The following is a 15,103-nucleotide window of genomic DNA, read 5'->3' on the forward strand; positions in this document are numbered from 1 at the left end:
TAAGTTTGAATCCTTAATAAATGTGATGGTTTAATGGTTCAAAACAATTATTTATTTCTTAATTGATGACATAATACTATATGTGGTTTAACTTTTAAGCCTCAAGAAGCTAATAAAAATGCTGTTAAACAATTACAAAAGATAAAGAAGTTGAGCTACATATATTGGCTATAACAACAAAGATACAGTATTTCATAAAAATATACAAATTAGTAAAATGTTCTGAGTTCTTATCATATGGTATAATGGCTGAAAATGCCGACACAGGCGACTGCTGCTGCTGCTGCTGCTGGGGTTTGACTGTAGAGCTATCACGAGAAGCTTGTTATGGCCTTGGTGCTAGCTTGTGTGCTAGTGCTAGCATTTTGGGGCCGCAAACTCTTCACAGGTGGGGTGGCACCTTTTTCAGATAAAGAAAGAGGTGTGTTGTGTTTCCCAGCCTCGTTGGCACAAGTCGCCTGTAACAGATACCAGTCTGCTCTTTATCGGACTTTAGAAATCCAAACCATCTTTAAATCACAGAGGTTGTGTGACCTCTCGTTGGCAGAATTCCTCATCCTGTGGGGATGTGTTACCCTTCTGACAGATGTTCATTTACAGGTGCATTTGTGTTCCTGTAAGTAGGCAGTTATGTCACACTGCTATGAGTGATAATATCTCAAGCTGACATAAATGGGTTTTCAGTCTCTGTCCTCTGAGCAGAATGAGACACCAGCCTAGTTCTCCTCTCTGGTAGAGCATCCCTCCCATATCCCCCTTCTCCCCTCCCTCCTGCCTTTCTCACCCCCTGTCCCCCTTACGGTCCTCTTTTCTCTCACATACACTTCAATGGAGCCTTACCTCACCTAACATAGTAATTTGTCACATGTGTTTGATGAGCCATAGTAGGAGGAAATAGGATGATCACATGACTCAATTGCATTTGGCAAACGCCGTCCGACAGCCTAACCTTGATATTGTGCTGTTGGTGGTTTTCTGTAAGTATATATCAGAAGATGTTTTTCCTTCTTTCCTCACCTCTCTTTTGCTCTGTCACACATTTTTTGGTTTCCTCTGCTTTCTTTTCAACAGACTTCTATCCCTTTACTCGTATTTTCTGTCTTCTCCTCTCTTGTGCTCTCCTCTTTTTTCCCTTCCCTCCCACCTGGCTCCCCTCCCTGCACTGTCATTGGCAAGAAGTCATACCTTCCTTCTGCTGCTGAAAAATGAAGACAAATTGTCCTTAATAATGTGCTCATTACGCTCAATGTCCATTTCAGAGCAGAGTGCGATGAAGAAAGAGCAAGGCGAAATGGCACATCTGCATGTCTGCGTTCTCAACCTGACAGCCAAGCCACCATGGTAGTTTTAACCATGGTACACTCTATTTTTACAGTGATTCTCACTTTTATGTATAACGATTTTCTGGTGATCATGCCAGTTCTTCTGTTTGTTTGGAGAGGGTTTTTGAAAATTATTTCTGTTGAGGAATGCAGTCAGCTGCATCCATTTAAGTGTTTGTTTCTCTAGAGCAAGCACGCGCCAAGCCGCCACCGCCCTTCATCTAGCCTCTGCCAAGTGTAATCTGTTAAAGCCACGGTGAGAGGGCTGAGGGGGAGAATTAAATGACTATAACGCACCAGGAATGTGGGCCATTCATCCTCAATAGACAGCAGTATGTTATTTCTCCCTGACAATTTGCAGATGCTTTTAGAAGTGACTGCAGCCCTTCTATCAGGGGAGCAGAATAAAAAAGGCAGACGGATTAGTCTCCTCTAAGGTTGTTTGAATGTTGCTACTTTCAGGAGTCAGGCTGCTGAGAGGGAGAGATATGCATGAAGGCTCCTGTGCCCAGGAGATTCTGTCCCTCGCACTCAGTCACAGCTGTGCCAAAAGCCCCGTTTATGTGGCCGGGCTTTACATGGGATGAAAAGTCTCTGGTGGTCCTAGACGGCCTCATTAACCCTCTTTTCATTTTCATCCTTTCTTTCCCTCCCCCTCTTATATTCTCTCCTGCTTTCTTCTCTGCTGCTCCCACCTTTCCTTATGTCCTCCCACTACCTACCCTCTCTTCATATCCTCACCCCCTTTAAACCTTTGAACAAGAGAAGCTGAACTGATTTCCTGCCAAGCTGCTGCTAGTGGCTATTGTGTGCACAGCCAGAGTGAAAGGCTTCCTGGGCTTTTGAGTGTGCCACTACAGCACACAGCAGCAGCATTATTCTGTTTTTCTCTGTTTTACAACCTACCCTGCACTAGTAGGGTAGGGAGTACTTGTTTCCATGTAGTTCATAGTTAAGTTTAACCCTTTGTGCCTCAAAGCTATTTGGGTATTTAATAGAATCCATTGATAAGTCTGATATTGTGAACCTACAGTATATATTGCAATGGTTCATTTAGCAAAAAGCCACAAGAGAGCACACTAAAAGCCAAGAGACATTCACCCTGGAGTGCCTAAAACCCTCTAAGCTGCTCTAAAAGCATTGCATTAAGTGGCTCATTGCTTTTATTAAATAGTGTTGAAAAAGATTTTCTTTTGAATGGCTAATTAAAAGATAATAAATAAATAAATAAATAGATTTTCCACCAAGCAATTCTTAAACAATGGAGAAACAACCTGGTAGCTGGTGTAGAGTGGGACTGATGTTCAGCCCAGGAATTAAACAATGTAGAGTGGCCCATAGAAGTAGGGTGGTCGGGAGGAGGAGGTGGGGGTGCTATTGACCTGTTGCATCGGCAAAGTAGGCAAGATTTTTAACATAGTAATTTTCTGTAGTGAAATTATTTGGTAGTTGCAACCACAAACAATAAAACCCTCCATTAGACACCTAACCAACAAAATGGCACTCAATTGACAGCAGGAAATCAACAAAAAAGCATTCTGGGGGAAAAAGCTTCAACATGTAACAGCCTTGTTTATAACTCTAAGGATGTCTGATGGCTAAACAGAAAGCCGGTGATAAAATGAAAACCTTTTATTTGATTTCAGCTTAGTCTTAGTATTTTGTCAAAGCTGCCTAGTATCAAATAGCTTGCACTTGAACTGAAATATTGAAAACATACCTGTCATTATAGAACACTTAGACACGTTGAATGGAATACTACCAAACCTGACCATGGCACCAACTTTTCAGACTTCAGGTCAAGGTAGGACTGTACAATTTTGGTATGCTCATTTACTCCCCTATACTTTAGACTTGGTTTGTACATTACCTGTGTGTGTGTCTGTGAACGCTAGAGGCCCATTGGAATTTCTGTCAAACCTGACAAACAAACGTGAGTACCACGTCGCCACTACCTATTGACTAGGCAAACCTTACAGTGCCGATATACTGTAGATTGTGGTTTTCCCTCAGAGTATTAATATTTAAAACAAATGTGGGACAGCCCTGTCTATCAGCTAGTCTTAGCCAGTACATAATCTGGACTACAACCACCCCCCACAAGAGCCTGGATTCCTAACTGCTAAAGACTTGGTGCTTCAGAGGTCATCCTCAGTCTGGCCCACTATATACATCTAAAATCTTTACTCGCCTTGTCCCCAGAGGCCCTCTGCTCCCAAAGGAGGCAAACATTCTTATTTATTAATTTCCTCCGTCTACTAACTATGACAAGAACCCGTCATTTAGCTGTTATGCATGGCAGAGTTGGTGTTTAGCAGCAGTCAGAGAGGACCCAAGTGACATTAGGAGGCTTCTGAAATGTGCAATGAGCAGTTAGTTGCCAACTGTATACAGGTCCACTGGGCTTCACAGTTTAGTGAGCTTCAAGGATTTGAAGTTCTAACACAAACGCATAAACATACACACAGATTTAATTTTGTACTATGTTTAATCATAACAGTTTTTCTCTCTTGCGATTTCGTTTCATTGTGGATTTTTCCCTCTTAACCCTGCTGTTGATCTGGGGAGGGTGTAACCCAACAGGCTCTTTTCACCTGTCAGCTATGAGCTTCATTGGGAGGGTGTAGTATGCAGGAGGTTCACACTGTCCTCCTGGTTCCACCACAAGACTGTGAAAGCCCCCCAATATACCGGTAGTAGTCACTAGGACCCTCACCCACCTTTCCACCCTCAAACCCAGCTAAATGTGCTTTTAGGAACATACAACCAAGTTGGTCCACTATCATCCAATGTGTAATAATAACAGATGTATAATATGTTGTTGTTAAAGTGTCACATAGACTTTTTTCTAATAAATAGTGGAAATAATTCCAACACTTTAAAGTGCTATATCCTGTACATTCCCTACATGTTTGCAATTACCTGTTATCTAAAAAATGTATCTGTTAATTTCTTTTTCTTTTTTCCTAAAAATCCATTTGCTATAGTTTTACCAATCTCATGTTTCTCTCTAACTAGACACCAAAACCAAATCCAAACAGCAAACATCTGAATCTGAACAACTTGTACAAGAGGATGTTTTGTTTTTTTAATACTCCTTGACGATTGGGGAATGGCAAGACTAACGTGATTTCGGTACTTGGAGGTGTGATATAATAAAATTTAAAATTCCAGAAATGATAGGAATGACCACATCTAAAGATGTCCTCTCTTTTAAGAAATTGCACAGATGTGTTGTGTTTGTGTTGGGAGTTTTAGGCATTTTCAGGTTGGTTGGGTAAAGGAATGAAGGTGATTGGGTTAGGAGTCTCATAGCCATGGATCTTCTTTATATGGAAGGACTCACAGCAACCGATATTGTTGTTGTCTCATTGTCTTATTGTTTCACATCTGGACTGAATCTGAGTCAGACAGGACTTGCTGCTTCCTGCTGCCCTTAGCCTGTTGTTATAGTAACTGTCAGGTTAACCTGTTGCTGATTACAGAAGCTGTTTCCTGTGTCACACATTTCCCAACATCTGCTCTGGCCACGCTAGGCCACAGTTGTACATATTTTACACTTTATATTTTCTATGTATACATTACTGACAATCATATCCCAGAGCATGTCATAGTTCTTTTAATTTTGAATATGTTTTAGAAGAAAGTTGCATGTAGCAATCTGGTCTCCATTCATTTCCATCCAGTATGAAACTTACAAACCTGAAAACTTGCTTGAGAGAGGTCACAGTAAACATCACTCTGCTTTTATTTTTGTCAGGGTTGCATTATTGTTGTATGGTAATGCAGAGCAGACTTTGCAAAATGGCGAACTGCATTACCATGCAACAATGACATTAACTTTGACAACAATTAACGGAGACATGTTTTTTAATATGATTGATTACCTAACTCAAGCAAGTATCAAGTCAAATGGAAACCAATGGCTGCCTAGAAAGTGGGGGGTGGGGGGGGAGAATTTGAAAGTCTGATACAAGTATGCTGTTAAAAAAGAAAGAAAGATGTAATATAAAGCAAAAACAGCTCCCTTCCGGTTTCTCTGTTTCTTTTCGTCTTCCCCTTATTTTGCACTCTGATATGTTTCAGACATTTAACTGATACTGTTATCCAGAAAGACTGACAGTAAATAAGCTGAAAGTCATTCAGTGTCTTGCTCAGTGACACTTTAACAGGACACATGGGAGTTGATTGACAAATTTTTGCTCTTACAGGGCTCAAACCTTTGACACTTCAGTTATGAGACTGTCTGTCTGTGTAATCAATAGACCATTCTTCTGCTTACTACTTATCCGCTAACCACTGTCCTACATCTTCAGGAATACGGAGCTCGTATGCCAGTCACCACTGTCAGCTGGGCCAGGACTTAAGGTCATCCATGTCCCCAGACCGCCACATTGCACCAATCTACGAGGATCGGACGTTCCAGGGCCCATTGTACCGCAGCCCCACCCACACACAGCAGGGCACCCTCTACAGGAGCACCTCAGGTTGGTTCCATATTATTTTATATGGTAAAACCCCATAGGCAAATAAAAAAACTAATCTAAGGACGATGGTAAAAACATCCACAAGCATTATAACACAATATCCAAGACAAACCCACCCCTGTGTATTTTCTTTATTTCCTCTCAACTATGGGCTTGTCATGATATGAAATGCAAAGTTTGTGTCTAACATTGCAGATAAGACAATACTCTTGCTTATGTGAATTTGAAGTGCAAAGTTGTTTTTTCTTTCACCAAATGAACAGTGTCTGAGACAATTTAAAGGGAAGTGAAGTGATTTGCGATTCAGACATTTCAAGTGTTACCTTTAATGTCTACAAACTGATAACCAGTAAGAAATGTTAGCTAGCATGTGTAGGACTGAAGTGGTACCAGATGAAGATGATGATATAAAGTAATTGTCAGTATACTTTATATTATTATTACATGTACTGTATATTTTGATCCACAATGTACAATGTCCTCATAGCACTAAAGGTAAAGTAATTAATTAATTAATTAATTAATCTTGCTTTATTCATGTGACTTTGCCTGCTTGATTGTTAGCACAACACGTGTTCATAACAGCAACAGAAGTGAAGGTACAACAATCAAGCCCAACCCCCGGGGCTACGGACTGTTACTGGGCTAAGTAATATTTGCCACCAGGCCATGAAGAAACAATATGATTTGGCAAAAAAAACACTGAATAATTATTTTACAACTTTATAGGCTATTTGTATGATCAGACCTTTGCGCAACCTGTCTTTTATGTACATGTTTGTCATCGGTACGTGAGTACCAGTCAGTCTGATATTAGCTACTTGATCAGCATGTAATGCGTTCCTATTACTGTTGCATCTAGCTAGCTAAAATAAAAAAAACTGAAATAATGAAGGGGAATTTGAGAGAGCTTGTTGTATAATATTGTAGAATATCCTAAATAAGGTAATGTTTATGTAATGGTCTGAAGTGTAAAAAAAGTCAGAAACCCCTGCTATAGCTAACAAATGACACACAGTGTTTTTGAGTGTATGTGTAATGATGAGACTCCAAATTATTTCCAAACCTACCAGAAATTACACTTGGTTTTCTTATTTTCCTTTATTTTGTCTCCTCTTTTTTGTGCTGTCTCTGTATTGTCTGGCTGTGGAGTCATGCAGGTCAAGATGAGCAACATTTTTTCTTTCATAACGTTTTCATTTCAAGCGGACAGAGCACTTTGCTTTTGTTATCTAGTACAGATTTTCCCTTTGTCCTCAAATCTCTAAGTCTTTTCCATTTAATCTGGGTCCCATTGACTCATGGGAACACCATTTCTCTATGAATCTGGCATTTAGCGCTACGTATGTTATGTCTTTCTTTCTTGCTTTTTGCTCTTGCTTTCTATTTTTCTTTCTCTCTGTCACCCTCTCCTTCCCTGCCTCCCTTCCGTTCCTCCCTCCACTGTCAGGCAGAAAGGGTGAGGCATGAGTTAATAGGCAGGTACTGATATGTCATCCTGCCACAAAGGAGCCCATTACCCTTGTGTCACACTGAGAATGAGAAGAAGGATGGAGGGGCCAGGGGACAGCTTGGTTACCCACATCCACGGCCTGTTCTTTTCCAGCTCTCCTGATGTTGGCATTCTTGTCTCATCATCCCTCCTACCTCAGATACACATGCTTAGTTTGCACCGACACACACACACTCCATTCAGCCTTCTGCTTGGCACACCGGAGATCAGCTTAGACCGATAAGTTCACTAATAAATGCTATTGATGCAGTGAAGAAGCCCCCAGACAACCCACTAATGTGTTTATGGCAGCTGTATTGAGAAAAGGCGAGTGGGGTGGAGCTGGAGGGGGGTTTCAATATGGAGTCTTTGTAAGAGCTACCTCATTAGAAAAATCCAATTTGAACCCAGCGTTTTCTTTGTTACGTTAGGAAATGAAATTTCAATGGACCATTTTCCCCCACCGGCTTTCCATGCATTCTTCAGCTTTTTCTGGAAGCTTGCACTGTACTTTTTTGTGCAAGCGGGAGCCAGATTTTTATGTTAAATAGAAATATTGGTCCTTTGCTGAAAAGATGAGCAATCAAAATAGTTCTGGTAAAATTGCAAAGCTACACCATGTTGTTTATAATTTGTCCTCCAGTGTTTTTGGCTCTGGTTGGTTACATTTTGGGAGATAACCATATTGCAGGGTAGTGCTGCTGCCCAACATGGAAGTGCACTGATGTGAGAAATTGTGTTTTTGGAGCAGCCCCACAAGTTGACGTCTTGGTTTCTGGGAGGAGGGAGTTTGAGCATGCACATGCCCAGTCCTGTTGGAAGTCACGCTGCCACACATCACGTGGCTCTGGTGAGAAGGAGGGATAAATCCAATCAGCTTGTTTATGCAGTTCTGTGTTTGTGACCCATTGTGTTAAAAAACTAGGTCATAATATCACTTGGAGCATATGAAAAGAGGAAAGATGACTGAGGCGCGATGCTGTCAGGCGGAATATTGGACGGAAGGATGACTTCTCTGCATGTTTGTGTTTGTGATGCTTCCACTTTGCTAGTGTATCTCTGACTGTTTTTGGCGCTGGTCATGGTTTACCATTGCCTCTCCGCTATGTTTGGCAAAGTTAGCGTAAGAATACAGGGGCGCAAAGGAGCGAGAATACAGTGAGGAAAGGATTTGTGGATTTCGAGCAGGTTAAGTCCTTCTGTCCTCTTTGAAAACCAGCAGGATCCCTCCGGTTAAACACAATCTTGTAAACAAAACAGCAAGCAAACAGCCCCTTGAAGGAGAAGACTTCTGCTTTGTGGAACCATGGGAGCTGTGTTTTATCCTCATCATTAATTGGTTCCAGATTTAAAAAATTGCTGAGTCTGTCGGAACAGCCGCATGTTTGTATTTTCAGCTTGGTTTAAAGTTGTATGCTGCTGGTGTGCAAAGCTCAGAGTTTAGCTGAAAAGGTCTGAAAGCTGCTAATCTCCACTAACACGGCTTTGTCAGCTCGCGTGTGTTTTTTAAACTTTCTGTCTGAAGGTTTTGTTTTTTGGCCCTCAGGTGTGGGAAGTCTCCAGCGGACTTCCAGCCAGCGCAGTGCCATGATCTACCAAAGAAACAACTATGCTCTTAACACAGCAGCCACCTATGCTGATCCGTATCGCTCAGCACAGTACCGGCCCTCCGATCCCAACTACACTCGCCAGTCTGTTGTTGTGGATGATGGTGCCACCCGCTCACCCTCCATAGACAGCATTCAGAAGGATCCCAGGTAAACACTAAATTACTAGATTTAGTCAGTGGTTAATAACCAGCGTAGTGTAGCAGGAACCAGTCATCCAAAGGAACTACTTAAGCTTACAAAGCATCCCTGTTCTGCTGGTTCAACACCGGTGTCCTCTTACTATTAGTAGTCACATGCAGCTCTAGCCAATGAGTAGGCTGTACTATGCCTGGCCACTTAATAGTAGATTCTCACATACACTGTGTGTGCTGCGTCTGCTCTTGTCATATAGACATGTGTAAACGTAGAGAGCGGGTTTACCGCTGCAGTAAACCCCTGACCTTGCACATTTGGAGCTTTGTTTACACCCATGTATGTTGCCCTAGTGTAACTACTTAAAGAGAGTGCTCCAGGGGGACTGCCATGACCCAGGTCCGTTCAGTGCATTATAGGAAAATTTCCCCTAGAATTTTTAAGAGGATTCCTGTCCAGGGAAATCCACCAGTGTACTTTTTAGCTTTGGCTCTTTGTGCTGTGATATAATCAAGACAAAAGGAGTTTGACCAGCGCTGGGTTCTTGCTGCACATAATTCACACTCACCAGTAATTTCATTTTGCCCCCAAGTTTCAGATACATTTTTGTTGCTGCAACTCTGTCCTAGTCTCATCTACCAGCAGATATACAACATTTTTTATTTACTTTAGAATGTAGAAAATGGTACCTGAATATTTTTTTAAGAGCAGTCTAGAGATGATGCATTCCCCACTTCTTTTTAGTGTACTGCATACAGAAAAGCAGTAATCCAAGTGTGACCAAAATGGATTGTTATATAGAACCGGATGTGAATGTAATTTCCTGGGTTTATCAGTTTGCCCTGAGGTGCTGAAGTTTTCATTTTGAGGGAAACTGTGCCCGTGTTTTTAAGGAGACAACTTTGTTCCTGCGTCTGTCATCATGCTGATACCTTTGCACCCCACCTGTAATTCTAGGGAGTTTGCGTGGCGTGACCCAGAGTTGATGGAGGTGATCCACATGCTGCAGCACCATTTCCCCTCAGTGCAGGCCAACGCAGCCGCCTACCTGCAGCACCTGTGCTTTGGCGATAATCGAGTTAAGACTGAGGTAGGTATGGTTCCACTGACTCAACCACTTTAACTTCTGATAATTATTACACATTATGCACAATTGTGCACACACTCAAATCGATATATATTTGTCCAACAGGGCAACAGTTTCCAGACATTCAGACAAGTTGTAAACAAAATCCCCAAGAAGGTTATTGATTTCCTTTGTTTGCTTCAAATATTCTATATATATATATATATATATATATATATATATATATATATATATATATATATATATATATATATATATATAAAATAAATAAATAAAATATTTGGAAAACAAAACAAAGGAAATCAATTACAATTACAACCCAAACTGTCAGTCGTTGACCTTCCATATTTGCTATAGTTGTGAGAGATTATTAGCGACATTGTGGCTCACTTAAATTTTTTTCCTCCTAAGAAAGTGGTAACTAATCTGCCAAATCCTCTGGCTAATCTTACTCTCGCTTGTTGCATGACAGGGCCTATTTTTAGCACTTTATCACCACTCCAAGACCTCAGCAATTACTTTGGTGAGTCAATGTCATCATATCCAATGGAACCGGTGCTACAAAAATAAAACCCAAGTTTTAGCTAACTGTAATTTTCCTTTAAGACCCAATTTGTCTTATCAGTTGGTCCGACAGCTATTGGAAGGATTAAGATAAATTTTTTGTACAGACACTCATGGTCCCCAGTTGATGAAGCCTACTGACTTTGGTGATCCCCTGGCTTTTTCTCTAGTACCGCCATTAAGTTAACATTTGTGTTTTTAAGTGAAATGTCTCAACAACTATTGGATGGATTGCCATGAAATTTTGCACAGACATTCATGTCCCCCTCAGGATGAATTGTAATATCTTTGGTGATCCAAAATTTCAGTGTGTCCAGTACTTTAGTTTATGATCAAATACCTGCAAAACTGACATTCCCATCATCCTCAGCTGTAGTTTGTGTTAAGGGCTAATTAGCAAATGTTAGCATGCTAACACGCTACGCTAAGATGTGTGTGCAGCCTCACAAGTACGGCTTCCACTCGGCATGCAGCAGATAATTTGTGCAGTCAATGCCAGGGTGCGCCCGCCCTGTGTGTGTGTGTGTGTATTTTTAAGCCAAACCCTGGTCTTCCCATGACCATTCAGTCGTTCTACAGACTCTCTCTGGATTTTCACGTCTTAGCAGGGTATTTGTACTGCCTCCGCAGGTGTCAGTACACCTTGGTGGGTGAAAAAAGGAGCTGGACACAACGACTCAGCAAGGGCTTCACAACCTTCATAGAGATGAAATCTACTGCAGATTCACACACATAGACGCAAAGACACATTCACACTGCTCACCCATGCCATAAGCCAATGAAAAAAACACCCATAGCATACAGCAACTGTTACAAAAACAACTAAATAGACATATAGGAATCCATCATTCCTCTTTTCCCCCTCAAACATTAAAGGTCAAGCTTGTCCTTTCTCAGCATAATGCATTTTGGTGAAAGAAGTTGAGTGTTGATAGGAAGGCACAGAAAGAGGAATAACATCAGATATGAAGAATCCATTTTTTTATTCTCAGATGCCAAATGTCAACATATCACAAAATGATTCATACTATACAATGAAAAGCCGGAAGCTTATTTTGATAGAACAATTTTTTACTAGTGCGCTTTAATCTTGTCTCCAGATGACAATGTAAATTTAGTCTTTCAAACTACCATCTCCTGTGGTTAAGGCTTTTTCATGGTCATAGATTAGCATTACTTTTCCAAATAATTTGGTATGAATAAATTCCCTGTATGTAGATTCTCTTGTCACATGAATAAATGCATGCATTTGGCTCTCCACAGTATATGAGCTGAAATAATGCTGTTAATGGAATTGTTTCCCCACCTGATAATGGTGTGTGATCTCATTCACATTGTCCATAGGTGTGTCGACTGGGAGGAATTAAACATCTGGTGGACCTGCTAGACCACAAGGTCCTTGAGGTCCAGAAGAACTCTTGTGGAGCTCTGAGGAACCTTGTTTATGGCAAAACTATGGATGACAACAAGACCGCCGTGAAGAACGCAGGAGGTATTCCAGCACTGCTCCGCCTGCTGAGAAAGACTGTAGATGCAGAAGTGCGGGAGCTTGTCACAGGTAAGTCAGCATGTGGAGAATATAGGAAGTGAATTCTGAGCTTGATAGTTTTCCCCTCATCTTTGAGGATGTGGGCATGTAGTATTCATACTGTTTCTTTATCCCTCCACCCCACTGTTACATTCCTCCACATAATGATGATGCACTATAATGCTCCTCCATCTGGCATGAAAGGAAAGCAAAATTACACTTCCTGTCATCTAGGGCTTTAACTAATAATTATTGTCATTATTGATTAATGAATTTAATCAGTCTATACAATTTCAGAAAATAGTGGAAAAAAATAAAGTTAACGCCCTCAAATTGCTTGTTCTTTTTTCCAAATAACAGTCCAAAACCTCTTTTTAAAACAGAGAAAAGCAGCAAATTTAAGAAGCTCTAACTAGAGAATGTTTGATGTTTTTGCTTGATAGATAACTTAAAGCAGCTATAATTGCTATTTTTATAATAACAAAATCAAATGACAATGGGAAAACAATGTAACAATGTGAAAGGAGTCGTTTGTAGTGATGAACCTACACAGAATTATCACCTGAAAATGCAGCTCCTCTCAGCTTTACGGAGCTTTAAAGGCAGTAACAATGTATAGACTCATACAAAAATAATCCCTCTCATTCACTAGAAGTGTGTGGCAGTGTCTGTATCTGCAGATACCCTGCCCTCTGCCTGTATTTTCTTAGTTTCTTATTAGTTTGCTGCGTTCGGGACGTTTCTGGGCATCAGCCTTTGGGCAGTGGTGTGTAGCCCCCAGCCAATAACAGTGCGCAGGCTGTGAGGTCGGGACTCTATAAAAACATAGCGACATCGCTGTCTCCGTCTCTCGTCTGCTCTGTCTGCGTGCAGGGCTGTGTGTCCATTTGACCGAGGGCGGGGCTGAGCTACATTCACACAAACAGCAACCATAAAAAATCCTACTTATTCTGTCTTTAAAGTGAGTTTCAGCTCATTGTTTAACTGTCTGGCCGCAACTTTACTGTTTTGGTTCACCACTCTCATAGTCGTTTTTGGCCACAGCAGGCAGCTGTTTTCAGAGAAAAAGGGTCTATAAACCCACTGTACACTACCTCCTCAGCACCAAACACAGTTAGCAACTTGCTGGTGAATATAGTGGAGCATTTAGCAGCTAGAGAGCCAGATATTTCCCTCAGCAGTTGGTAGAGACCAAAAACAGAGATAAAGGACAATGAATATTGGACTTATATTTACCAGGTGGACACAAACATGACTCCAAATGAATGATAGAGTTACTCTAACTGCTGGAGGTGTAAATATACAACTGTTTTCTAACAAGTTCACCGTCTCAACTTCAAAGGTGATGATACGTCAATGTTGTGTTCACAACAAAAAAAATCAGTTATTGCAGGTTTAAACGATTAATCAGTTACCAAAATTGTTGTCTAATGTTTGGTTGATCGATTAATCGACTAATCATTTTAGCGCTACTGTTATCCAGCACCATCCCCTTGTTGAAATTTTTAAGGGGCTCATGCCCACATCAGATCTATCATGGGGTTACAGCAGGACAGGAACATTGTGCAGAAGATGCTGAATTATTTACCTGACAAACCTGGGGGTGTTAGTTGGGAGAGATAGATATCACAGTACTGTGTTGGTTTGGTTGCTCATGAGTTTTGATGTGCTCTCTGAATGTAGCTTGCGGTTATCTTGTGCTGCATGTCATGGTTAACCATATAATGTTGCTCCTAGAGATTGTGTGTGAATTAAGATACTCTGACTAAACAGTTAAACAGACTGCTTACCATGGTCTATCCTAAGATTATGATTGTCGTAGTAACTGAGTCATAGAGGCTTTTCCTTAAGTTGCTGCTACTGCTGTCACTACTGCTTATGTTATACGCAAAGAAACGAAACCTCATTTCCACAGGATTCATATTCTTTTATTACTTAGGCTGCAGAGAGATTTAGCTCCTTCTCTGTCTGAAAAAAACTGACAGTCTGCTTGTCAGTCTACTCCTCTCTGCATCGGACTGTGTGCAGCTCAGTTGTGTTTGTGTGTTGTCTAAGCTCTGCAAACAGGGTATAAATCCATGTTGTTAAGGATCAGGGTGGAGCACTACAGAAATAAGCAAGTCAAGACATTCGGTTCCAAGGTGGCTGAGTCAGCTGTTTGAGCTTGACTCCACACCCCACTCTGACATTGTCCTCGGGTTGCAGTCCAGCGGGTCCCCCGAAGGAAAACAATACAGCCGGAGTACGAACACAACACTCTGTAGTATTAGCCTTCAGTTTCCCGTTTCAATTAAGTGTCTGTTTGCTTTGCTTAACACATACCAAAGGAGAAAATAATCTACATTTTAAAGACACACAAGATTATTAATTTGTCTCTGCTCATGCTTGTGCTTGAACAGGAGTTAAAGGTGGGGTATGCGATTCTGGAGAAATCCAACACTATGACAAGTTAGCTAGGTTGTGGGTTAGCAAACCGTCACTACAGTTGCTGCTGTGAAGCAGCAAACCAGCTCCAGGCAGCGATACTTACATCTCTCCTGCTAATATAGCTAACATCACAACAACAGCATATCTTGGCAAACTATAGTTGCCAAGATAAAGTAAGCTGAAAGTACGCGGGCAAGTCATTTAACGTTACCTGACACACAAATCATAGCTAGAATAGTGTTGTGTGGCTTGGTCTAAGCCACTTTGTTTATTTCCCATTTACAGAGCCAGGGTTGTGTACAAACACCAGAGGGTTTTTGTTTTGTTTTTTTTCCCTTTTCAGCGCACACACAGAACGCACAGCTAGTGCACTGTGAGGATATATTCGCTCTATTTGACAAAAAGACGTGTATTGGATTAGAATCGCATACCCCACCTTTAATGGCTGAAAACC

At 41.1% G+C, this 15,103-nt stretch overlaps 1 protein-coding gene across 9 annotated transcripts in view; it reads left to right on the plus strand.

Annotated features, from left to right (window-relative positions):
- LOC122885440 (plakophilin-4-like) overlaps window positions 1-15,103 on the plus strand; it is a 79,590-nt gene that overhangs the window by 48,926 nt on the left and 15,561 nt on the right. For all 9 annotated transcript variants that reach the window (XM_044216528.1, XM_044216529.1, XM_044216525.1 and 6 more), the window contains 4 exons: window positions 5,639-5,809; window positions 8,848-9,058; window positions 10,001-10,133; window positions 12,039-12,252. In XM_044216528.1, coding sequence (XP_044072463.1) covers window positions 5,639-5,809; window positions 8,848-9,058; window positions 10,001-10,133; window positions 12,039-12,252 — 729 coding nt within the window. The remainder of the gene's footprint in view (window positions 1-5,638; window positions 5,810-8,847; window positions 9,059-10,000; window positions 10,134-12,038; window positions 12,253-15,103) is intronic.

The sequence above is a fragment of the Siniperca chuatsi genome, linkage group LG12, assembly GCF_020085105.1.
Source record: "Siniperca chuatsi isolate FFG_IHB_CAS linkage group LG12, ASM2008510v1, whole genome shotgun sequence".
In the NCBI taxonomy this organism is placed as follows: Eukaryota; Metazoa; Chordata; class Actinopteri; order Centrarchiformes; family Sinipercidae; genus Siniperca; species Siniperca chuatsi.